We start from the raw sequence: 25,316 nt of genomic DNA, 5'->3' as shown, positions 1-25,316 counted from the left end.
GCAAGTTTGGACTCCACTCGTCTCGAGGTTTTAGATTCCGAGGGACCAATTCATTCAGTTCCCCTAGGACTTTTCTGTGCTTTGGCCTGAAAGTCCTAAGTCCTTGGAGTCCCTTCTGTCTTGGGAAGACTCTGGCGTGTTCTACCAAAGGCCACATCACAGGGAAGCTGAGACCTAGCCGTGGCTCTCACAGCAGGGGACAGACAGGGAGCCCTGGCGCTGGCTGGGGAAACGGGTTTTATTACAGGCTGGAAAGGACACAGTAAAGGCCAGAGTTCCCCAAGGAGGTCTGGGTACCCTCCCAAGTCCCACAGGAAGGGACAACAAAGAACCAGTACCACACGGGCAAAGCTGAGAACATCAGCGGACCTTTGGGGCAGAGCCTTAGGACCCCACCAGGCAAAGAGCCCCAGTAGGCAGGGCTCCTACCAGGGCAAAGGGAGCAAGCTAGGCGGAAAGGACAGCTACAGATGCCTGCTACGCCGGGCAGGAGGCCAGAGGGAAGATGAGCATTCCTCTCGCCCCTTGCAGGAGCGACATTCAAACTTGGGCTGGCCGATTTTCTTCCTGTTTCCTCCCTCCGTGCCCCTGCCAGCTAACAGCCGGTGTTGACCATGGCTAACGCTGTATCTTTGTGCTTCTACCATGTACCTCTCAAACGCTCTCAAGGAGGGCAAAGTGGCTATACAAACAACGCGATGTCAATCCAGTCTCCTCCGGACAGACAGCCTGTCTGACAGTTGCATATTGGGCAGAGGCATGGTTTTGCTTTTGCTGTTACTCGGAAATCAAATGCAATTTTCAGAAGTGTGTTGTGAATGCTGAGTCTTCAGAAGGGACAACCTGGGGCTATTCAGACTTGGTTAGGCTGAGATCTTTCCGCCTGTGGTTGGAGACTGACATGGTGGTTGTCACTCTGAAAGTCATGGCGGAGCAGGTGGCTGAGCCCCGCTTGTCTACCTTCTGCCTTGGATCTTCCAAGCTGATGCTCACGTGGGCAGAGGAAACTCCCTGGTCCAGAGCCCACAGAGACTGGAGTTTCCCAAACACTTCTCATGCACTTGCTCTTCCTTTTTCTAATTTTAAAAAACTTTTGGTGGTGGTACTGACATTTGAACTCAGGGCCTTGCACTTCCTGGGCCAGTCAGTGCTCTACCCTTGAGCCATTCCCCTGGCTTTTTTTGCCGTAGTTATTTTTCATACAAGGTTTCTGTTTTGCCTAGGCCGACCCTGAACCTCCATCGTTGACACCTACATCCAGAGTAGCTAGCATTACTTGTGCACAGCACCATGCTTAGACCAGTTTACTGGCTAAGGACTCTGTCAGTATCCCAGTGACAGCTCTCTGAAATAAATTTCCCTCTGCTGTGCCATCTCTTCATTTTGTTTTTGTCATAGTATTTACCTCTATCCAATAACTAGCATGTGTTCACTCGCTGGTCTCTGCCTAGTAGCAGATTCCATGCGGGAAAGGACCTGGCTTGTCTTGCTTGCCGAGAGACCTCCCGGTAAGTCTCTGGCCACAGACAGAAGGAAATGTCTGAATGAGCAAGACAACAGGAGAGACACCACAGTGACACGTCACATGTATGAAACTGAGTGTGATATACAGTGTGGTTAAAATAATGTTGAAGATACACGCAAGCTTTCATATGCGGAAGCTAGATCTACAGCTGTACACATCCACACACAGTCAGACTAGAGGAGGGCATACCTCCTTTGAACATTTAAAATACTATTTTCAAAATGAATTCCAGGAAATGGTAACCTGGGGGTGGGGGTGGTGATGTGCTTGTTTTTGCTTTTAGGGCTTTTTTTTGTCTTTTTAGGGGGAGCACAGAAAGGTGGAGAGGGTGAACCAATGCAGGCATAGTATAAACTATTTGGAAAGTGAGCTGTGGGAAACTAGGGGAGAGCAAAGGAAGGGGTGACATTGAAGAAAGAAAGAAAGAAAGGCACTCATTCCCTGACTTTGGTGACCCTGCTGTATAACACTTTAATAAAAACAATAATATTACATTTTTAAGGCACAATTTGATAAACATTCTTTTTTTTGGGGGGGCGTCTGGTGGTGGGGCCTGAACTCTGGACCTGGGCGCTGTCCCTCAGCTCTTCAGCTCAAGGCTAGCGCTCTACCACTTGAGCCACCTTCCCAGCCCTGATAAACATTCTATGAGCATGCAAACAACACAATTACAGAAAGCAGACGGGTAGGGAATGAGAACAGCAGCGGAGGGAAAATTTTTAGAAGATGGTATTTGCTAGACTGAGGACAGAAGCACAAACAGCAGAAAGTAGCCAGTTTGACTTTGTGTCTCTAGTGGCACAGGGTGATGGTGGACAGTATTAAAACTAAAAAGCGACCGGGAAGGAGGCTCAGTGGTAGAGCGCTTGCTGCGTATGCATGAGGCCCTGGGTTCGATTCCTCAGCACCACATACACAGAAAAGCTGCAAGTGGTGCTGTTGCTCAAGCGGTAGAGCACTCTCCTTGAGCTGAAGAGCTGAGGAACAGCGCCCAGGCCCCAAGTTCAAGCCCCAGGCCTGGCCAAAGAAAAAACAAAAACCTGAAGAGCCACCTCCCAATAGTCTTTCCAGGACCAGGTGCGGCCATGGGCCCCACACCTCGGGGGCCTAGTGGCTGGAATGAACCCAGGCAGCTCCAAGGCCGTTCCCTTTCTGGGCCAGCGGTGTCCCCGGTGTCCCCCCAGGGTCCCGCCAGCCGGGTGCAGAGGCCGATGGCCGATGACCCCAGAGCTCACCTGGCAGCTCACCTCCACCCACCCAGGCCCCGGCCTCCTGGAGGACCCGTGCGTCTGCAGGAGATGGACCAGCCAGGCGGGAGGCCGCTGGACACGGGGCGGGCAGGGCCACCAAAGCTCCTCTGCATCCTCCATGCGCTCTCCAGGGACATCCGTGCGCCGTCCCAGTGCGGGGTCAGCCCTAGCCCGCCGTCCCAGTGCGGGGTCAGCCCTAGCCCGCCGTCCCTGTGCGGGGTCAGCCCTAGCCCGCCGTCCCTGTGCGGGGTCAGCCCTAGCCCGCCGTCCCTGTGCGGGGTCAGCCCTAGCCCGCCGTCCCCTGTGCGGGGTCAGCCCTAGCCCTCCGTCCCAGTGCGGGGTCAGCCCTAGCCCTCCGTCCCCTGTGCGGGGTCAGCCCTAGCCCGCCGTCCCAGTGCGGGGTCAGCCCTAGCCCGCCGTCCCCTGTGCGGGGTCAGCCCTAGCCCGCCGTCCCAGTGCGGGGTCAGCCCTAGCCCGCCGTCCCAGTGTGGGGTCAGCCCTAGCCCGCCGTCCCCTGTGCGGGGTCAGCCCTAGCCCGCCGTCCCTGTGCGAGGTCAGCCCTAGCCCGCCGTCCCCCGTGCGTCCTCCCTGTGCGGGGTCAGCCCTAGCCCGCCGTCCCCCGTGCGTCCTCCCTGTGCGGGGTCAGCCCTAGCCCGCCGTCCCCCGTGCGTCCTCCCTGTGCGGGGTCAGCCCTAGCCCGCCGTCCCCCGTGCGTCCTCCCTGTGCGGGGTCAGCCCTAGCCCGCCGTCCCCCGTGCGTCCTCCCTGTGCGGGGTCAGCCCTAGCCCGCCGTCCCCCGTGCGTCCTCCCTGTGCGGGGTCAGCCCTAGCCCGCCGTCCCCCGTGCGTCCTCCCTGTGCGGGGTCAGCCCTAGCCCGCCGTCCCCCGTGCGTCCTCCCTGTGCGGGGTCAGCCCTAGCCCGCCGTCCCCCGTGCGTCCTCCCTGTGCGGGGTCAGCCCTAGCCCGCCGTCCCCCGTGCGTCCTCCCTGTGCGGGGTCAGCCCTAGCCCGCCGTCCCCCGTGCGTCCTCTCTGTGCGGGGTCAGCCCTAGCCCGCCGTCCCCTGTGCGGGGTCAGCCCTAGCCAGGCCCCTGCCGCGCCCTCCCGAGGCCAGGGGGACCCCGCCACCCAGGCCGGCATCCCCGGGGGCCTAGCGTTCGGTGGAGGCCACGGTCATTTACGGGAGACCCAGTCCTTCTGTCGCACGCACCCTTGTTTCCCAGACTCCCGGGCGCCCCCCTCCCGCCCCCACCATCGCCTCTCCCCGCCCCCTCCCGCCCTCCCCGCGCCCCTCTCCTCTACCGCCCCTCCCGCGCCCTTCCCGCCCTCCTCCCGCCCTCACCATCCTCTCCCCGCCCCCTCCCGCGCCCCTCCCCGGGCCTCCGCGCCCCTCCCGCCCCCCTCCCCGGGCCTCCGCGCCCCTCCCGCGCCCCTCCCCGGGCCTCCGCGCCCCTCCCGCGCCCCTCCCCGGGCCTCCGCGCCCCTCCCGCCCCCCTCCCCGGGCCTCCGCGCCCCTCCCGCGCCCCTCCCCGGGCCTCCGCGCCCCTCCCGCCCCCTCCGCCGCCTCATCTCCCGCCCCAGCTCCGGCGCCCAGGTCTCCGCGCCGCAGGCCGGGTCCCGGCGGCTGCGCGTCGGGGGCTGGTGCGGGGCTGGTGCGGGGCCGGTGCGGGCCGGTGCGGGGACGCAGGCACGCCCTAGCGCGGCGCCCCGCCCCCGCGCGCCGCCGATTGGCTCCCCGCGGGCCGGCCGGGCCGGATTGGCTGCGGCCGCGCGGCCGCCGGTCCCGAGCCACGGCGGGCAGCGCCGCAGCGCGGATGCCGCCCGGCCCCGCCGCGGCCCCGGGGAGCGCGGAGCGGGAGCGGGAGCGGCCGGGCGGGGCGGCCGGGCGGGGCGCGCCTGCGGGAGCCGCTCCCGCCGCCCGCCGGGCCACCTCGGGCGGGGCGGCCCGGGGGTCGCGGCCGCGCCCGGGGGCCGCGCGCGGCGGACAAAGGGCCATGCGGGGCCGCGGGCGCTGAGCGCGGCGGGCGGGCCGGGGATGCGGGGCGGGGCGGCGGGGGCCCGGGCGCCGCGGGGACGGCCCTGACCGCGGCGGCCGCGATGCCGCGGTTGCCGGTGAAGAAGATCCGCAAGCAGATGAAGCTGCTGCTGCTGCTGCTGCTGCTCACCGGCGCCGCGTGGCTCACCTACGTGCACCTGAGCCTGGCGCGCCCGGCACGCGCGCCGCGCCAGCGCCCGGGCGCGGGCCGAGGTACGCGGGGCGGCGCGGGCGGCGCGGAGGGCCGGGCGCGGGGACGCGGGGACGCGGGGCCGCTCTGGCCCGGCCGCCCTCCCCCGCGCGGCTGTGCTGGGCGAGGGGGCGCGGGAGGCCCGGGAGAGGCCGGTGACGTCAGCGGTGACGCGCGCGCCCCCGGACGGACCCCTCCCCGGACGGACCCCTCCCCGGACCGACCCCTCCCCGGACGGACCCCTCCCCGGACCGACCCCTCCCCGGACCGACCCCTCCCCGGGCGGACCCCTCCCCGGACGGACCCCTCCCTCCCCGTACCGACCCCTCCCCGGGCGGACCCCTCCCCGGACGGACCCCTCCCCGGGCGGACCCCTCCCCGGGCGGACCCCTCCCTTCCCGGACGGACCCCTCCCCGGGCGGACCCCTCCCCGGGCGGACCCCTCCCCGGACGGACCCCTCCCTCCCCGGACGGACCCTGGGGTCTGGCTTAGACCCCGTGTGCTCCCGTTAGCCGGGGTGGGCCCGGTCTCCGCCTCTGCCTGCTCAGCTGGGCCTCAGTTTCCCTGCCTACGGGTGGGAGCGCCGCTCTGACCCCAGGGCCTGTGCGCTTGGGGGATCAGGGCTGCCAGGGTCACTGGCTGCCCCACGTCCGTGGGGCCCGGTGCGGGGGGCGCGCCCCGGGGTCCCCGGGGGTGAGCCCACACACAACGGGTCTCACTGCCCGTGAGCAGAAGCGGGGAGGGGCCGTGGAGATGACACATTCGGGGGAAGAGCTCCCGAAGGCGGCGGGTAGCAGAGACAGAAGCAGCTGGAAGAAGAGGAGACAGGGCCAGAGTGGGGAAGCTGGGGGGTGGACAGCGTGGACCCCTGGCCAGAGTGGGGAAGCTGGGGGTGGACAGCGTGGACCCCTGGCCAGGACTGAGGGGGGTGGACAGAGTGACCCCTGGCCAGGACTGAGGAGGGGTGGACAGCATGGACCCCTGGCCAGGACTGAGGAGGGGTGGACAGCATGGACCCCTGGCCAGGACTGAGGAGGGGTGGACAGCATGGACCCCTGGCCAGGACTGAGGGGGTGGAGGACAGCGTGGACCCCTGGCCAGGACTGAGGGGGTGGACAGCATGGACCCCTGGCCAGGACTGAGGGGGTGGACAGCGTGGACCCCTGGCCAGGACTGGGGGGTGGACAGCATGGACCCCTGGCCAGGACTGAGGAGGGGTGGACAGCATGGACCCCTGGCCAGGACTGAGGGGGTGGAGGACAGCATGGACCCCTGGCCAGGACTGAGGGGGGTGGACAGCGTGGACCCCTGGCCAGGACTGAGGGGGGTGGACAGTGTGGACCCTTGGCCAGGACTGAGGGGGGGTGGACAGCGTGGACCCCTGGCCAGGACTGAGGGGGGTGGACAGCGTGGACCCCTGGCCAGGACTGAGGGGGGTGGACAGCGTGGACCCCTGGCCAGGACTGAGGGGGGTGGACAGTGTGACCCCTGGCCAGGACTGAGGGGGGTGGACAGCATGGACCCCTGGCCAGGACTGAGGAGGGGTGGACAGCGTGGACCCCTGGCCAGGACTGAGGGGGGTGGACAGTGTGGACCCCTGGCCAGGACTGAGGAGGGGTGGACAGCATGGACCCCTGGCCAGGACTGAGGGGGGTGGACAGTGTGGACCCCTGGCCAGGACTGGGGGGTGGACAGCGTGGACCCCTGGCCAGGACAGGCCCCAGCCAGCCTCCTCCGACTTGTGGAGGAATCGGCGTCCTGAGCTGGGTGTCAGGGGAGGCAGTGTCCCCCGTCCCAGGAGCCCCGAGCCGGGCGCTGACTCAGGACATCCTAGGCCATCCACCCAAGGGGCTTCGAGGGGCTTCGGTCCTCTTCCTGCCTCCACCCGTGGAGTCCCCGCTGCCTCTTTGCGTGCCTGGAGGCCTCTCCATGGACCCTGGACCGCTGCACAGCCAGGGCTGTCCATAGGTCGCCTGAACCCATGCATCTCATACTGCTGGCCACATCTTCAAGAGATCCCTGACTACCTCAGAAGAAGCCCCGCCCTCACCCCACGAAGCCGGAGCTCCCCGCTCCGTCCGCTGCTTCTGTGGGTTGCTCAGTTGCCATAGGCCTCCAGTCCAACTTCCTGAGAAGTCAAGGAGCCCGCTGAACCTGGAGGGGTGTCGGCATAGGAGCCACCCCCTGGACCCCCACCCCCCACCCCACCCGCATCCCAGGGGTGGCTAGAGACAGGTCCGTTGGGCCTGACCTGGGTAGGTGGGAGCCGTTCTGGGTCCTGGAAGGCCAAAGGTGCCAAGTGGCGCTGACAGGAGCAGCCTGGGCTCCCATCAGCCCTGCGGGGCTTTTGAAAAGCAGTGAACTTTGAGGTTTTCCAGACTGGCCGGTGGAGGCAGGCTGCACACAGAGGCCCCGGGGTGGGAGGACCAGAGGCCGATGGCAAGCCTCGGGCCTGCAGGGCCATGGCGGCAGCCTGGCCTAGAACTGTACTACAGAAAAGTTTAATGCCTCTAGCTGCCTGGACTTACCTTGTTGGGCTGTGGACATCTGGAGCAGCCAAGCTGGCCCGGAGCCTGTTCCTTGCTTACCTCCCAGCTAGTCAAAAGTGACGGAGGGGCTGGGAAGGTGGCTCAGTGGTAGAGCGCTTGCCTTGCATGCCTAAGGCCCTGGGTTCGATTCCTCACCACCACGTAAGCAAAAAGAAAAAAATCCGGAAGTGGCGCTGTGGCTCAAGTGGTAGAGCGCTAGCCTTGAGCTGAAGAGCTGAGGGACAGCACCCAGGCCCAGAGTTCAGGCCCCACGACCAGACCCAAGGAAAAAAAAAAAGTGACTGAGGGAAGGCTCTGGAATCAGGAGCCTGGGAGAAGCAGGGTGGGGGGTCTCACCAGGCAGGAGCCAGGCCAGGGCAGGCAGGAGGGGCTGGACCCGGTCAGGGCGAGACTTCCCACCGAGAGGCTCAGGTCCTGGGTGTGGACCCTGGAAGGTGCTGTGGGGTGGTCATGGAGAAGGTCCGGTAAGTGGAGAGAAATGGGCAGGGAGATGTCCTGCCTCCGGCTTGGGGAGGGAGCAAGCTGTGGAGATGTCTCTGCCTGTCTGTGAGGGAGCATCCAGGGGACAGTCTCCCTCCAGGGCCACCTTGGTCCCGGGTCCCCTGGGAGACCGGCGCGGTGCCCCTGCCAGGGCTGCCTTGTTCAAGGCAGGTGGCTTGGCTTGGCCCTGGAACACCATGCTGGCTTTCCTGACCACCAGCTCCTGCGATCACCTTCGAGTCTCACTCTTGAGCCACATGGGAAAGGCTCTGGGGGCTCCCAGAAGTCTGGAGTTCTTCCTGAGGCAAGCCACTCAGTGAAAAGGGAAAGATGGGCACCAGCCGCTGCAGATACACACATAGCCCTGCTCCCGCCCGGAAGCCAGGGCTCCAGCAGCACCTTCCTACCCCGCTCCAGCTGTGCGGGACAGGCCCACCGTGCCCGGCTGACGCTCACAGTGAAGGTTCAGAGAGCTCTTGTTTGCCACCCACAGACGGGGAGAAGCTGCCCAGTGTGACGGACGGCCACGGGGCCCAGGCCCTGCCCGCCACGCAGAGGGCGGACGACTCCAGTGAGAGTCGAGAGGAAGAGCAGGCGGTAAGCAGGGAGGGGTGGAAGAAATGGCAGGTACGCTGGACATGTGTGCCACCGCACCCTGGCCTGGCGTGGCGTATCCGGGCAGACATAGGTGGTGTGTGTGCGGCTGGCCACGTCTAGTCGGGGCGTGTGCGCTGTGTTCTGGAGGACGCGTGCGGAGGGTGCTCGGCCTGAGACAGACTGTGAAGTTGTCTTGCTGTGTCTGCCTGCACTTGTGTGTGGCGGGGACCCTACTTACCCTTGCCGCCCTTCCTCTCCTGAAGTCTGAGGGGCGGGACCCAAACATGCTATTTCCTGGAGGGGCAGGGAGGTCCCCACCACTGAACCTCACACGTCAGACACCGCCATGGAGGGAGGAGGTGAGCTCTGCCCCCTGGATGGGCTGGGGGGAGGGGGAGGGGTAAAGCCCCCCTGGATGGGCGGCGGGGCGGGGGGGGGGAAGGAGGTAAAGCCTCCCTGGCTCCAGTTCAAGGGACAGGTGAACCTGCACGTTTTTGAGGACTGGTGTGGCGGCGCGGTGGGCCAGCTGAGGAGGAATCTGCACTTCCCGCTCTTCCCTCATGTGAGTGCCCGGGTGGCTGGCGGGCTGGCGGGCACCAGGCTGGCCTCGGCGTCACCGCTCACTACCTCCCTAGACGCGCACCACCGTGAAGAAGTTGGCAGTGTCCCCCAAGTGGAAGAACTATGGACTCCGGATTTTTGGCTTCATTCACCCAGCGAAAGATGGTGTGGGGGCGGGGTGTGCCACGGTGGGTGTCAGGGGGGCGGTGGCGTGAAGAGCCGTCCCCTGAACAAGCCCCTGTCCTTGGGCTAGGGGACATCCAGTTCTCCGTGGCTTCGGATGACAACTCTGAGCTCTGGCTGAGCGTGGATGAGAGTCCGGCAGCTGCCCAGCTCATAGCCTTTGTAGGCAAGGTATTCCCTGCCCGGCCCAGACGCCGCCCTCCAGCCCCAGTCCTGCACGGGCCTCCTGCAGCTTCTTGGGAATGGGTCTGGTGTGCCCCAAAACACAGCAGCCCTTAGGCTCACTGCTGTGTCACTTGTAGACCGGCTCTGAGTGGACTGCACCTGGAGAATTCACCAAGTTCAGCTCCCAGGTGTCCAAGCCCCGGCGGTGAGTGAGTTGGGGCAAATGTGTGTGCTCAGGAGTGTTGGTGGGTGGAGGAGAAGCTGGGTGAGCCTCCTTACACTGTCACTGGCCTGCAGAGAGCAGCCCAGCGGGAGGGTGGGCGGGTCACGCACACATACACCACACACACACACACACCCTGGGCACACATACACCACACACACACACACACACACACACACACCCTGGGCTCTCACACACACACACACACCCTGGGCACACATACACCACACACACACACACACACACACACACACACACACACACCCTGGGCACACATACACCACACACACACACACCCTGGGCACACATACACCACACACACACACCCTGGGCACACATACACCACACACACACACACATACACACCCTGGGCACACATACACCACACACACACACACACATACACACCCTGGGCACACATACACCACACACACACACACCCTGGGCACACATACACCACACACACACACCCTAGGCACACATACACCACACACACACACACCCTGGGCTCTCTCACACACACACACACACACCCTGGGCACACATACACCACACACACACACACCCTGGGCTCTCACACACACACACCCTGGGCACACATACACCACATACACACACACACACACCCTGGGCTCTCCCTCAGTTTGGGGTTCCTGGATATGATGATGAAGACAAGTTCTTCATGTTCACAGGCTCATGGCCTCCCGGAAATACTACTTTGAACTGCTTCACAAGCAGGATGATCGGGGCTCAGACCACGTGGAAGTGGGTGTGAGTATGGCAGGTCTTCCTGAGATGCCGGAAGACCCCAGCCCCCTCCTTCCCCTGACTCCCTCCCCCACTCCAACCTCCTTGCAAGACTGCTTCACTATGGTCCACGCCCCCGAGACCTCTCCCCTATCCCGTGAAGCAGAGGCTCTGGTGTGAACCTAGGTCAGGAGGGCCTGCTGTGCTAGCTAGGCTACCATTGAAGAGCAGCCCTCAGCAGGCAGATGTGGAAGGGAAAGAGTTTGGGGTAGGAATTCCAGACCTAGCGGGTGGACCTGTGTCTCCCAGCGTCTTCTCAGACCTGAGAGGTCTGGTGGCCAGGCCCGGCCTGCAGGGCCACACTGGACAACACAGGCTATCTGGAGAATGAAGCAGGGAGACTTTCGTTCCAGGAAAACTCTGGCCAGTGTGGGAAGCCAAGCGCTGAGAGGAGTCCTTGGGAGGGCGTCCAGGCAGGTCAGAGGTGGGAGGGGGCTTCGCAGGCTAGGAGGGAGGGCCACAGGGTGTCGCACGTGTCCAGTGCCTGTGATCACTGTGAGCTGAACTCAGCAGGCTGGAGGCACAACTTCGGGCTCATCCTGGGGGGAGGATGGTGAGAGTTGGATAAAGCTAGAGCAGAGGGTCTGGAGTCAGCCCCAGGAAGACCAGCTCGCAGGGAGCCCGGGAGGAACCGAGTCCCACAGGAGCAGCCACAGAGGTGGGCACGAGGGGAGGGTGCCAGGCCTGGCCCTCCCAAGCCCAGCAGTGACCTCAGGAGAGCAGAGGTGCAAAACCAGGGAGCTGGTGAGGTTTGACGCATTCCCGGCAAGTCCGGAAGCTGCCTGGGAGGGAGGGAAGTCGGGAGAGATCAAGGTAGGGGATCTAGATCTGCCCCTGGAGCCCCTCAGCCTGGTCCTCCTGCAGCTGCCGTTTCCTAGGTCTCCTCTCCCATCCACCCTCCAAACTGCCCCTGTCCTTGGAGACGGCGCCCTGAGCCAGGAAGAGCCCCCCTGGACGCTGCCTCTTTCCTGCCCCCACCCCTAGTGGCGAGCCTTCCTGCCTGGTCTGAAGTTCGAGATCGTCGGCTCTGCCCACATCTCCCTGTACACAGGTGTGGAGCCCGCGCCCTTGGGGGAGGGTTAGCCTCTGGCAGCCGGGTCTGGCTGGGAATGGGGAGGAGAGTGAAGGCCTCCTGCTCCCTTCTGCCCCAGATGAGTCGGCCCTGAAGATGGACCATGTGGCCCACATCCCCCAGTCTCTAGCCAGCCACGTGGGCGGCCACTTCCCACAGCAGGAGCCCAGCGTGGACATGCTGCGGCCAGACCCCAGGGACACCTTCTTCCTCAGTGAGAGGGGGCTGGGGGGGGGGCCGAGGCGGGGGGCGGGGGCTGGAGCGGGGGCAGAGGCGGGGCGCGGGGGCTGGAGCGGGGACGGGGGAGGCTGGAGCGGGGGCCGAGGCGGGGGGCGGGGGCTGGGGCGGGGGGGCGGGGCACAGGGGCTGGAGCGGGGGCAGAGGCGGGGCGCGGGGGCAGAGGCAGGGGGGGCTGGAGCGGGGGCAGAGGTGGGGCGCGGGGGCTGGAGCGGGGGCAGAGGCCAGGCGCGGGGGCAGAGGCGGGGGGGGGGGGGGGGAGGGCTGGAGCTGGGGCAGAGGCGGGGCGCGGGGCGCGGGGGGGGGGGCTGGAGCGGGGGCAGAGGCGGGGCGCGGGGGCAGAGGCGGGGGGGGGGGGCTGGAGCGGGGGCAGAGGCGGGGCGCGGGGGCAGAGGCGGGGGGGGGAGGGCTGGAGCGGGGGCAGAGGCGGGGCGCGGGGGCAGAGGCGGGGGGAGGGCTGGAGCGGGGGCAGAGGCGGGGCGCGGGGGCTGGGCGCCAGTCAGGCCACAGTAACTGCCCCTCGCAGCTCCTCGGATGGAGCCTTCCAGCCTGGAGAACGTGCTGGAGCCATGCGCCTACGCCCCTACCTACATCCTCAAGGATTTTCCCATCGCGAGATACCAGGGACTGCAGTTTGTAAGTGCGGGGCCTCCTCTGTGGCCCCCGCAGGCCCAGCCCCCTTCGCACACCCTAAGCCTGCCGTGCCTCCAGGTGTACCTGTCCTTCGTGTATCCCAACGACTACACGCGCCTCACTCACATGGAGTCAGACAACAAGTGCTTCTACCGAGAGTCGCCCCTGTACCTGGAGAGGTGGGTGGGGGGGTGAGGGAGGCTCGGGCAGAGGCCAGGGCAGAGCCTGGCAGCGAGGGCCTCTGATGCCCTGCCCTGCCCTGCCCCGCCCCGCCCCGCCCCAGGTTTGGGTTCTACAAATACATGAAGATGGACAGGGAGGAGGGAGAGGATGATGAAGAGGAGATGCAGCGCCGCGCCTTCCTCTTCCTCAACCCGGATGGTAGGTGCCCCGAGCCGGGCGTGCCCAGCCTGCTGGCCTGGCCTGCAGCTGACTGTGCACTTCCGGCAGACTTTCTGGATGATGAGGATGACCGGGAGCTGCTGGACAGCCTGGAGCCAACGGGGGCATCTGTGCCACAGCTCGGCCGCCAGACCCCCATGCTGGCGGCCCCCACGAGGACCAAGATGCTGACCGTGGCCACCCCCGCCCCACCGACATCCGGTTCTCTGGATGGGCAGGCCCCCAGGCACTCCCGGGCCCTAAGCTGGGCCTCCCAGCCCCTGCCTCTCTTTCTGGGCCGGGCCCCAGCCCCCCACACGGCACCCTCAAAGGTGTATGTGACGAGGGTGCGGCCGGTGCCGCCCAGGCTGCGGGCCTCCCGGAGGGCGCTGCCGGACCCCCCCTGGCCCCCTTTCCCCAGGGTCTTCCCACGCCCCAGGCCCCTGCCCAGGGTGCAGCTGCGGGCACCACCACGCCCCCCGCTGCCCCACCGCCGCAGGACCGCGGAGCCGAGGCCTGAGGCCCGGACGCAGGCCCCCCGGGGGGGCCGGGTAGCCCCAGTGCGTGCCCGGGAACGCGCAGCGCCCACTGCAGACGCAAACCCGTCCGCCGAGACAAAACCCGTGACCTCCTTCCTCCGCGTGGCCCAGGTGTCCAGGCCGCAGCTGCCGGGGGAGGGGGAGGAGGAGGGGGAGGAGGGGGAGGACGACGGCCCCCCGGGGGAAGAGGCCACACCGGACGACAGTGAGGAGGAAGAGGCTGCGGCGCGGGCCGCGGGCCGCTGGCGGGAGGACGCCATCGACTGGCAGCGCACGTTCAGCGTGGGCACCGTGGACTTCGAGCTGCTGCGCTCGGACTGGAATGACCTGCGCTGCAACGTGTCGGGAAACCTGCAGCTGCCCGAGGCCGAGGCCGTGGACGTGGCGGCCCAGTACATGGAGCGGCTCAACGCACGCCACGGCGGGTACGGGGGGGGGCAGCGGCCAGTGAGCGCCACGGGGGGTACGGGGGGCGGGGGGCAGCGGCCAGTGAGCACCACGGGGGGTACGGGGGGCGGGGGGCAGCGGCCAGTGAGCGCCACGGGGGGTACGGGAGGGGCAGCGGCCAGTGAGCGCCACGGGGGGTACGGGGGTGGAGCATTGGCCAGTGAGTGTCATGGTGGGATTGGGGACAGTGGCTCAGTGTCATGGTGGGATTGGGGACAGTGGCTCAGTGTCATGGTGGGATTGGGGACAGTGGCTCAGTGTCATGGTGGGATTGGGGGCAGTCGCTCTGAGTGTCACGGTGGGATTGGGGACAGTGGCTCAGTGTCATGGTGGGATTGGGGGCAGTGGTTCAGTGTCATGGTGGGATTGGGGACAGTGGCTCAGTGTCATGGTGGGATTGGGGACAGTGGCTCAGTGTCATGGTGGGATTGGGGACAGTGGCTCAGTGTCATGGTGGGATTGGGGGCAGTCGCTCTGAGTGTCACGGTGGGATTGGGGACAGTGGCTCAGTGTCATGGTGGGATTGGGGGCAGTGGTTCAGTGTCATGGTGGGATTGGGGGCAGGGGATCAGTGTTAGGGTTGGATTGGGGGGCAGTGGCTCAGTGTCATGGTGGGATTGGGGACAGTGGTTCAGTGTCATGGTGGGATTGGGGACAGTGGCTCAGTGTCATGGTGGGATTGGGGGCAGTCGCTCTGAGTGTCATGGTGGGATTGGGGACAGTGGCTCAGTGTCATGGTGGGATTGGGGACAGTGGCTCAGTGTCATGGTGGGATTGGGGACAGTGGCTCAGTGTCATGGTGGGATTGGGGACAGTGGCTCAGTGTCATGGTGGGATTGGGGGCAGTCGCTCTGAGTGTCATGGTGGGATTGGGGGCAGTGGTTCAGTGTCATGGTGGGATTGGGGACAGTGGCTCAGTGTCATGGTGGGATTGGGGACAGTGGCTCAGTGTCATGGTGGGATTGGGGGCAGTGGCTCAGTGTCATGATGGGATTGGGGACAGTGGCTCAGTGTCATGGTGGGATTGGGGGCAGTGGTTCAGTGTCATGGTGGGATTGGGGACAGTGGCTCAGTGTCATGGTGGGATTGGGGACAGTGGCTCAGTGTCATGGTGGGATTGGGGGCAGGGGATCAGTGTTAGGGTTGGATTGGGGGGCAGGGGCTCATTGAGCACCACAGGTATGGGGGGCAGCAGCTCAGCAAGCATCATGGAGGGTATGGGGGGCAGTATGGTGGGCAGCGGCCGGTGAGCACTGGGGATGGAGAGTGGGGAACACCAAAGGCTCATGAGCACCATGGGGGGGGCCAACAACTCGGGGAGCACCCTGGTCATGGGTGTCATCTGGAGAGGGCTCCAGGGACTCAGACCTTCCTAGGGACCAGCGTGCTTCTCGGGAACTCCACAGCTCTTCTCCTCGGCCCCTGCCCCTCTCCCCTGGCATGCTCCTTTCCTGCTCAGGACTGTGGCCAAGGTTAGGTGCTTCTAGAGAGTCCCACCCAAGGCTGGTTCCTGGGATGCTGCACCCCCAAACCCTAAATCTGTCTCCTTGACCCAAAGGTGTTGTGCAAGCTACAAGGTTTAGTGGTCAGTCTCCGGCACATGATAGGCAGGAGCCCACTCTGGGGCCAGGTCAGCTAAGAACACCTACACCCTTCGTCTCCCTGGACATGGCTGAGGTCGACCAGGTCCGGGGGCAGGCATGGGGCTCCTGCCCACCGGCCCTCAGACCTGCCAGGCCCCAGGATCCAGCCTGTGCCCACCTCCCCCTGGGAGGCTAGGGCCTGAGGGCCTGCTGTGTGCCAACCCCGGAGGAGAGGGACAGCAGGCAGAAGTGGACACAGCCAAGCGGGATAGACGTTCTGAGCAAGGCAGGGGTTGGGCCCTGGCGTGCACAGGTTGCCTGGCTGTGCTGTCTGCTGGGTTGTGGGGAGGAAGGGTGGCCGCCTGGTTCTAGGGAGGTGGGTGGAAATTGCTGTAGCCCAGGTGGTTGGGAAAGCAGACCCGCCCTCAGTCATCAGCTTCCTGCAGGCAGCTCAGTGCCCCTGGGCCTGCCAGGCCTCTCCAAACCAGCAGTGCCAACTGTCCCTGCGTTTGCCTGCTTGGGCCCAGGGTGCGGGTGGCCCGGAGGGGCGACCAAGAGCATCTGCATCCAAAAAACTCCACTTGGGGAGACTAGGTAGTGGGGGGAGAGGGAACAGGTCGGAGGTCACAGTGGTGGGCTTCCAGGCCCACCAGTCAGCAGCCCCCTCTTGGGACACTCGGAGGCTTCTCGAGGAGTGCTGGGGAGGACTAAGCAAATCTAGACAGGAATCGTCCCCAAGACAGGCGAGCGCAGAGGGCCCGGGAGAGGGGCGCAGCCCTGGGCCGCCTGGAGCAGGGGGTGGGGGGCCGGGGCGGGAGAGGGGCGCAGCCCTGGGCCGCCTGGAGCAGGGGATGGGGGGCCGGGGCGGGAGAGGGGTGCAGCCCTGGGCTGCCTGGAGTGGGGGTCCGAGCCGGTCCAGCTGCCTCCTGGGGGGGACCGCGCTGACCGCCCACCCCGTGCTGACTGCTCCCCCCGCCGCTGACCCTAGCCCCGTGCTGATCGCTGACCCCCGCCCCACGCTGACCGCCCCCCTCCCCCGCGCTGACCGCCCTCCCCCGCGCTGACCGCCCCCATCCCCTGCGCTGACCACACCCCGCCGCTGACCCCCGCCCAGCGCTGACCGCCCTCCTCCCCCGCCGCTGACCTCCCCCGCGCTGACCTCCTCCCCCGCGCTGACCACCCCCCTCTGCGCTGACCGCTCCCCTCCCCCGCGCTGACCCCCTCCCCCGCGCTGACCCCCTCCCCCGCGCTGACCACCCCCCTCCCCCGCGCTGACCGCCCTCCTCCCCCGCGCTGACCACGCCCCCCTCCCCCGCGCTGACCCCTGCCCCGCGCTGACCGCCCCCCTCCCCCGCGCTGACCCCCTCCCCCGCGCTGACCGCCCTCCCCCGCGCTGACCGCCCCCCTCCCCCGCGCTGACTCCCTCCCCCTCGCTGACCGCCCTCCCCCGCGCTGACCGCCCCCCTCCCCCGTGCTGACCCCCTCCCCCGCGCTGACCGCCCTCCTCCCCCGCGCTGACCCCCTCCCCCGCGCTGACCGCCCCCCTCCCCCGTGCTGACCCCTGCCCCGCGCTGACCCCCGCCCCGCGCTGACCGCCCTCCCCCGCGCTGACCGACCCCCTCCCCCACGCTGACCCCTGCCCCGCGCTGACCCCTGCCCCGCGCTGACCGCCCTCCCCCGCGCTGACCGACCCCCTCCCCCGCGCTGACCGCCCCCCTCCCCCGCGCTGACCACCCCCCTCCCCCGCGCTGACCGACCCCCTCCCCCGCGCTGACCCCTGCCCCGCACTGACCCCTGCCCCGCGCTGACCGCCCTCCCCCGCGCTGACCGCTCCCCTCCCCCGCGCTGACCGCTCCCCTCCCCCGCGCTGACCGCCCCCCTCCCCCGCGCTGACCCCTGCCCCGCGCTGACCCCCGCCCCGCCCCGCAGGCGCTTCGCGCTGCTGCGCATCGTGAACGTGGAGAAGCGGCGCGACTCTGCGCGCGGGAGCCGCTTCCTGCTGGAGCTGGAGCTGCAGGAGCGCGGCGGCCGCCGCCTGCGCCTGTCCGAGTACGTCTTCCTGCGGCTGCCGGGCGCGCGGGCCGGGGACGCGGACGCCGACAGCCCCGAGCCCCCCGCGGCCGCCGCCTCGCGCCGCCCCGACGCCGAGCTCTGCCGGCCGCTGCGCCTGGCGTGGCGCCAGGACGTCACGGTGCACTTCATCGTGCCAGGTGCGGGGGGCAGGGGGGGGGTCGGCACACGCCAGGGCCCCGGCGGGGTGGGGGGGTGTCGGCACGTGCCAGGGCCCCGGCGGGGTGGGGGGGTGTCGGCACGCGCCAGGGCCCCGGCGGGGGGCGGGCGCGGGGTGGCGCGCGCCAGGGCCCCGGCGGGGTGCGGGGGGGTGGCACGCGCCAGGGCCCCGGCGGGGTGGGGGGTGTCGGCACGCGCCAGGGCCCCGGCGGGGTAGGGGGTGTCGGCACGCGCCAGGGCCCCGGCGGGGTGCGGGGGGTGGGGGGTCGGCACGCGCCAGGGCCCCGGCGGGGTGCGGGGGGTGGGGGGTCGGCACGCGCCAGGGCCCCGGCGGGGTGGGGGGGTGTCGGCACGCGCCAGGGCCCCGGCGGGGCGCCCCGGTGCGGGGGGGTGGTCGGGGTGCCCCGGCGCGGGCCGGGCAGGGCGGCCGGAGGAGGACACCCCCCACCCAGCCGCCAGCCCGGCCCGCATCCCTCTTCCAGTGAAGAACCAGGCGCGCTGGGTGGCACAGTTCCTGGCGGACATGGCGGCGCTGCACGCGCGCACCGGGGACTCGCACTTCAGCGTCATCCTGGTGGACTTTGAGAGCGAGGACATGGACGTGGAGCGGGCCCTGCGCGGGGCGCGGCTGCCCCGGTACGAGGGCCCGGTGCGCTTCCCTCCTGCGAGGCGTCCCCCCGCCCCGGCTCCAGCATGGCCACCAGCGGCTCCTTTAACCCCCCAGGTACCAGTACCTGAGACGCACCGGAAACTTCGAGCGCTCGGCGGGGCTGCAGGCCGGAGTGGACGCGGTGGAGGTCTGTGGCGGGGACAGGGCCGGGGCGGGAGGGCGGGGAGGGCGGGGACGGCCCACTCAGACCTCTGGACCCCCAGGACCCCAGCAGCATCGTCTTCCTCTGTGACCTGCACATCCACTTCCCTCTCAACATCCTGGACAGCATCCGGAAGCACTGCGTGGAGGGCAAGCTGGCCTTCGCCCCCGTGGTCATGCGCCTGGGCTGCGGGAGCTCGCCAGGCAACCCGCACGGCAAGTCCCCGAATGACCCCCCCAGGCCAGCGCCCCACTGCTCACCAGCCCGGTCCTGGCGCCCAGGGCTTCTCCCAGCCTTCAGAACCCCAGGATCTGAGCCGTGAGACCACCCCCATCCGGTGCTGTGCGCCTGGCTGCGAGCCCCTGCCCCACCCCTTCCCGAGGCCTCGGGAGACCCCCACCCCCACCCCATCTGAAAGCCGCCCCTCCACACCAGGTTACTGGGAGGTGAATGGCTTTGGCCTCTTTGGGATCTACAAATCGGACTTTGACCGCGTGGGAGGCATGAACACGGAGGAGTTCCGGGACCAGTGGGGGGGCGAGGACTGGGAGCTGCTGGACAGGTGAGTGCGCCGACCCCACGCCACGGGGACCGCTCCCCCCGCTCCCCCCGCCGCCAAGCTCCGCAGGGCCAGAGAGCCCCACAGTCCCCTCCTGCATGCTGCCCTGAGCCCCAGGTCCTGCAGGGCGGGGGGGGGGGGCCAAGCTGACGTTCCTACCCCCCACCCCAGGGTCCTGCAGGCAGGGCTGGAGGTGGAGCGGCTGCGGCTGAGGAACTTCTACCATCATTATCATTCCAAGCGGGGTATGTGGGGCACCCGGAGCCGCAAGGCCTCCCGTGTGGAGCGGTCCTGAGGCTGGAGGCCCTGCCCGGCATGCTGAAGCAGAGGTGGCGCCGCGGGGGCTCGGCTCCAGGATCCTGGCTGCCACCTCCGTCCCGCACTGCACAATGATTTCTGTGAAATTTTCTGTAGCAATGACCTTGTTTTCAGGATTTCCAAGAGTTCTGTCTGTTCTGTTTTTTATTCAGAATGAAATGAAATATTTTTTTTAGTTCTGACTTATTCTCTGTGCCTGTTCTCTTGGGAGGCAGAGCCCTGGCCTGGGGTGGCTCAGGGCACCGAGCCTGAGCCTTGCTCACCCCCCCCCCCCGCTTCCGTCTGTTCTTAGCTCCTGGCATTTCTTCCTCTCCACCCAGTGCCCAAGGAGTCCCAACATTCAGAAAAGACAACTCAGGAGGACGCCCCATGGGTCCAGCGCTGGCCAGCAGATGGCAGACATACAGTTGAGCTCCTACATCAGAAGACAAGCATCCACAGGACAGAGATACTGGACCTCCACAGACCACACACAGCCCACCATGACAGTGACACCACACCTCCACAGACCACACACAGCCCCCCATGACAGTGACACCACACCTCCACAGACCACACACAGCCCCCCATGACAGTGACACCACACCTCCACAGACCACACTCAGCCCCCCATGATAGTGCAGAACACCCCCACAGACCACACACAGCCCCCCATGATAGTGCAGAACACCCCCACAGACCACACTCAGCCCCCCGTGGTAGTGACACCACACAGACACCTGAACACAATGTCTGCAGTCAGCTAGTCCAAGTGCTATGGAGAAAAATAAAGCTAGAGAAAAAGAGTGGTGAATTCAGTGAGCAGAGTGGTCAGGAGAAGCATGCTGGAGAAGAATGCACAAGATGGGGCAATGTCCATTTGGAGGAAAATTTTAAAATCTATGATGAGAGAAATGGAAAGAAAAGTTACTGACAAGACACGTGCCAGTAGCTCACACCTGTAATCCAAGCTACCCAGGAAGCTGAAGTTGGATTGAAGTTCCAGAGTACCCTTATCTTTAACCAGAAAAAAGCTGGAAGTGAAGGTGTGGCTCCAGCCAAGCAAGAGTGAAAAGCACTGAGTTCAAGCTCAGTACTGGCACAAAACATGAGTATAAATAATCTTTTAAGTTATTGACAACAAAGTGGGATAGAAAAAAAATCTTGCTACTTTAGCAATCTCAAAAAATAAAAACAAACAAAAACCTGTTGTTTGAAAACCCAGTCAGGGACACCGGAGACAGACTAGAAAAAGCACAGCAGATGAAATGGAAAAGCAAGCATACAAAGAACCCATGGACAGACACCGGATGATAACGCATCAATCGAGAAGACAGAGCTGGGCACCAGGGGCTCACACCTGTCATCCTACCTACTCCGGAAGCTGAGATCTGAGGATCACGGTTCAAAGCCAGTCTGGGCAGGAAAAGTCCATGAGACTCTTATCTCCAATAAACCACCAGAAAACCAGAAGTGGCACTGTGGCTCAAGTGGTAGAGCGCTTGCCTTGAGCTGAAGAGCCCAGGCCCAGAGTTCAAGCCCCACGACCAATAAAAAAAAAAAAGCGCATAAAATAATAGAAGTTTCCTACAGTAAAAGCAGGCCAGAATCTGAGATAATGCCATGTCAAAAAATAACCAATGAGGGGCTGGGAAGGTGGCTCAGTGGTAGAGTGCTTGCCTTGCATGCCTGAGACCCTGGGTTCGATTCCTCAGCACCACATAAGCAAAAAGAAAAAAGCCGGAAGTGGTGCTGTGGCTCAAGTGGTAGAGTGCTAGCCTTGAACTGGAGAGCTGAGGGACAGCGCCCAAGCCCAGAGTTCAGGCCCACGACTGGAGCCAAAAAAAAAAAAAAAAAACAATGATGGAGCTGGAGCTGGGAATGTGGCTTAGTGGTAGAGTGCTTGCGTAGCATGCATGAGGCCCTAGGTTCAATCCTGCAGTACCACATAAACAAAAAAGCCAGAAGTGCTGTTGTAGCTCAAATGGTAGAGCGCTAGCCTTGAGCACAAGAAGCTCAGGGACAGCACCCAGGCCCTGAGTTCAAGCCCCAGGACTGGCCAAAAAAAAAAAAAAAAAAAAAGACTAACACATGCAAATGAGGTCACTGGCTCAGCAAAATCAGGAAAGACTAAGGCTTGGCACTTAGGGGAGAAGCCCCAGGAGGGGCCTCAGGCTTAGAAAGAGGGCTCTGAGGGCCCCCCAGCGCCAGCTCCCAGCCCACCCCGCTGGGCTGCTAGACAGGGTCAGAAACATCTCTAGGTGCCCTAGTTCACTTTGAAACTTATGGAAGTTGTTTAACCATGTGGAGCCCCCGTTTCCCCACTGCAAAATCAACTCTAGAGATGTTCTTGTTGGGACAGCGTCGGCCTGCACTCCAGGATAACTCGCGGCCATGCTGCTCCCTGGCCCTGCCACCACCTGCTGCCACTCCTTACAGAGAGGCTGATACCAATCCACCATCTCCCCAAATCAATACCCACCCTTCAGGCCCCCGCCAGCCCCCGCCCTCTCCGCTGGGCAGGGTTGTCCAGTCTCCAGCCCTTTGCTCTCTCGGGCCCCTCAGGGGGGCTGGGGGCTGCTGTGTCACACACACCTCGTCCAGAGCACGCCCAGTGCACACAGGAGGGGCCGTGAAGTCCCCACCGGCCCATGTGGACCCCCAGAGGGGCCGACAGGCAGGGACCGACAACAGTACCACACCCTCAGCTACCAGGGAGGCCACAAAGGCCGGGCCGCGCACCTGTAGGCCCAGGATCAGGGAAGAAAAGCCACAAGACAATGGGACAACAGCCACAGGGCAACGCTGAGTGGGGCCAGTGCAGTGGGCCTTGGGCTGGGTTCTGTGGAGCTCCGGCCACTGGACTTGCCTGGCACTAGGCTGCAGGCTTCTGGGGCTTCCAGCCTCGTGGCTGCGTGACCAGACATGAGCCCTTCACCTCAGTGTGCACCCGTGCTTTGTACGTTGTGTTTCTGAAAATTACTCGGCAGGGGCTGGGAAGGTGGCTCAGCAGTTGAGTGCTCGCCTCCCATGCATGGGGCCCTGGGATCGATTCTTCAGCACCACATAAGCAGAAAAAGCCAGAAGAGTCGCTGTGGCTCAAGTGGTAGAGCGCTCGCCTTGAGCTGAAGAGCTGAGGGACAGCGCCCAGGCCCCAAGTTCACATCCTCCACCTTCCCCAGATCCCCGGCTTTCTGCATCTCAATATACTCCTGGCTCACCTCCCGTCCCATACCCTTCCTGGGCTCCTGACCTTCCAGACCCAAAGGCTTGCCCTCTGTGCCTCTCCCTCCAACACACACCACACACACGGGCATGCACGCACACGCGTGCACACGCACACGCATGCACGCACGCACGGGCAGAGCCTTCCCTCTCCCTAGCCAAGGGAGTGGTCTCATGCCCCAGTCGCAGTCCTTGCCCAGCCTCAGTGATCCCCACACCCAACTCCTCTCTGCCGGGTGGCGACCACCGCAGGGCACCCTGGGACCCCCGGGCTCCTCGGATGAGGGTGTGCAGGACTCAGCCCACCTCCGGTTTTCTAAGCCCTGGCCAGAGGCTGGGTTTGCCGCTCAGCTGTGGCTCCTGGGAGAGGGCCCTGGAGTCTGACGCAGACCCCAGCCCCGAGCCGAGAGCCTCGGGAACCAGCCTGGCGATATCACAGGCCTTTCTAGCCGGACAGCAGCTGGGGGAAGCCCGGCATGACAGCGGTTTCCTGGGCCCCCGCCGCACGTGCTGCGGCCTGGTGCCTGGCCCTCGTGCGCCTCGGCCCCTCGGCCTGGCCTGGCTTCCCGGGGCTCAGGCAGGGCGGGCCCCAACCGCCAGGCGTGCGCTCTAGGCCCGTCGGCGCCGCACAAACTTGTCTCCCGGGATTTTTCCACACAAAACACGTCTCCCAAGGAAGCAACCGGTCTGATGAGCTGGGCGTGTGGCGTGCGCGCCCCGCCCTCGGGTGCCCCCACAGTGTCTCCAGGCAGAGGCTGCCCACAAGAGCCAGGCCCAGGATGGAACCCCGCATTCCTCGGCCAGTGGCAGCGGCCCCGGGGACGCACCGGGAGTCTGGCAGGATCCGGAGAATCAGCCAGGTAGGGCACCAGCCTGCTCCCACCCTCCCAGGGGCCGAACCCACCTTTCACCTTTCCAGGTCCCTCTCTGCCAACCCCCACTGAGCTGCTGACCCCCTCCAGCCCTCCCTCCTCCTGACTCCCCCCTCCACCCCCCTCTTCCTAACCCCCTCCAGCCCTCCCTCCTCCTGACTCCCCCCTCCACCCCCCTCTTCCTGACTCCCCCCTCCAGCCCCCCTCTTCCTAACCCCCCTCCAGCCCTCCCTCCTCCTGACCCCCACCCTATGTCTCTCCCTCCTAAATGCCCACTCTCCGACCCCCCCTCTCCTACCTCCCCTCCAGCCCTCCCTCCTCCTGACCCCCCTCCAGCCCCCTCCTTGTGACCCCCCTCCAATTCCCCTCCTCCTGACCCCCACCCTCTAGCCCTCACCCCTCCTGTCCCCCACCCTCCAGCCCCCCTCCTCCTGACTCCCTCCTCCAGCCCTCCCTCCTCCTGACTCCCACCCTCTGTCCCTCCCTCCTCCTAAATGCCCACTCTCGGACCCCCCTTCTCCTACCTCCCTTCCAGCACTCCCTCCTCCTGACCCCCCTCCAGCCCCCTCCTCGTGACCCACCTCCAGTCCTCCCTCCTCCTGACCCCCACCCTCCAGCCCCCTCCTCCTCTCCCCCACCCTCCAGCCCTCCCTCCTCCTGACCCCCACCCTCTAGCCCTCCCTCCTTCTGACTCCCACCCTCCAGCCTCCCTTCTCTTGTCCCCCACCCTCCAGCCCCCCTCCTCTTGTCCCCCACCCTCCAGCCCCCTCCTCCTGTCCCCCACCCTCCAGCCCTCCCTCCTCCTGACTCCCACCCTCCAGCCCTCCCTCCTCCTGACTCCCACCCTCCAGCCCTCCCTCCTCCTGACCCCCACCCTCCAGCCCTCCTCCTCCTGACCCTTCATGTTCAAGCCCTCCCTCCTCCTGACTCCCACCCTCCAGCCCTCCCTCCTCCTGACCCCCACCCTCCAGCCCTCCTCCTCCTGACCCTTCATGTTCAAGCCCTCCCTCCTCCTGACCCTTCACCCTCCAGCCTCCCTCCTCCTGACTGCCCACCCTCCAGCCCTCCTCCTCCTGACCCTTCACCCTCCAGCCTCCCTCCTCCTGACTGCCCACCCTCCAGCCCTCCCTCCTCCTGACCCTTCACCCTCCAGCCCTCCCACCTCCTGGCTGCCCACCCTCCAGCCCCCTCCTCCTGGCTGCCCACCCTCCAGCCCTCCTCCTCCTGACCCTTCACCTTCCAGCCTCCCTCCTCCTGACTGCCCACCCTCCAGCCCTCCCTCCTCCTGACCCTTCACCCTTCAACCCTCCCTCCTCCTGACCCTTCACCCTCCAGCCCTCCCACCTCCTGGCTGCCCACCCTCCAGCCCCCTCCTCCTGGCTGCCCACCCTCCAGCCCCCTCCTCCTGGCTGGCCTCATGACCCTCACTCTGAGTCTCATCACACCCCAGGCCTCTGCCTTCAGCCATTCAACCTTAAGACAAACGTCCCCAGGACACCAGGACTGGGACACAGGCCTGCCATGGGAAAGAGCCCTCACAGCCCAGAGCCCGGTCTAGAAAGAGGCGGAGGCGGTGGGGATGGCAGCCCCGGAGTCAGAGGAGCACGGGGCAGGTTGAGACAATACCAGCTCCCGCTCCGGCTACCAAGGAGCTGTGCTGGATACCAGGCCTGACCCAGAGCTCCTCAGAATATGCCGGTCCCCCAAACTGCAATGTTTGGAAGCTCCTAGGACCAAGCTCGATACCCCCTGCAGCCTTCCCACCTCTCCTTCCGCCCCTGCCCCCACCCCAGCCCTCAGCACACCCTCCCTCCTGCCCCCCCTCCCAGCAGGTGCCAACACGAGCCCTGTCCCCTGAGTCAACCCCC

The 25,316-nt window shown here is 65.6% G+C and overlaps 1 protein-coding gene across 2 annotated transcripts; it reads left to right on the top strand.

The window, feature by feature from the left end:
- The first annotated feature begins 4,833 nt into the window (after nucleotides 1–4,833).
- On the top strand, nucleotides 4,834–20,935 carry LOC138813011 (N-acetyl-beta-glucosaminyl-glycoprotein 4-beta-N-acetylgalactosaminyltransferase 1-like). 2 transcript variants are annotated; one of them, XM_070001285.1, is made up of 20 exons: nucleotides 4,834–5,019; nucleotides 8,520–8,623; nucleotides 8,887–8,982; nucleotides 9,090–9,185; nucleotides 9,259–9,349; nucleotides 9,438–9,538; nucleotides 9,670–9,737; nucleotides 10,448–10,526; nucleotides 11,547–11,613; nucleotides 11,714–11,848; nucleotides 12,398–12,507; nucleotides 12,583–12,683; nucleotides 12,788–12,885; nucleotides 12,955–13,849; nucleotides 17,384–17,664; nucleotides 18,166–18,319; nucleotides 18,408–18,480; nucleotides 18,557–18,710; nucleotides 18,931–19,057; nucleotides 19,693–20,935. In XM_070001285.1, the coding sequence occupies exons 1-20, from the start codon at nucleotides 4,869–4,871 to the stop codon at nucleotides 19,781–19,783; spliced, it is 3,072 nt and encodes a 1,023-aa protein (XP_069857386.1). In that variant the 5' UTR covers nucleotides 4,834–4,868; the 3' UTR covers nucleotides 19,784–20,935. The 2 variants fall into 2 exon arrangements, with proteins under 2 accessions (XP_069857386.1, XP_069857385.1); XM_070001284.1 differs by lacking the exon at nucleotides 19,693–20,935 and adding an exon at nucleotides 19,226–19,554.
- Nucleotides 20,936–25,316: the final 4,381 nt, after the last annotated feature.

This window comes from Dipodomys merriami, unplaced genomic scaffold (genome assembly GCF_024711535.1).
Source record: "Dipodomys merriami isolate MVZ:Mamm:240054 unplaced genomic scaffold, mDipMer1.0.p SCAF_574, whole genome shotgun sequence".
Lineage (NCBI taxonomy): Eukaryota > Metazoa > Chordata > Mammalia > Rodentia > Heteromyidae > Dipodomys > Dipodomys merriami.
This window is presented reverse-complemented; position numbering and strand designations above follow the sequence as displayed.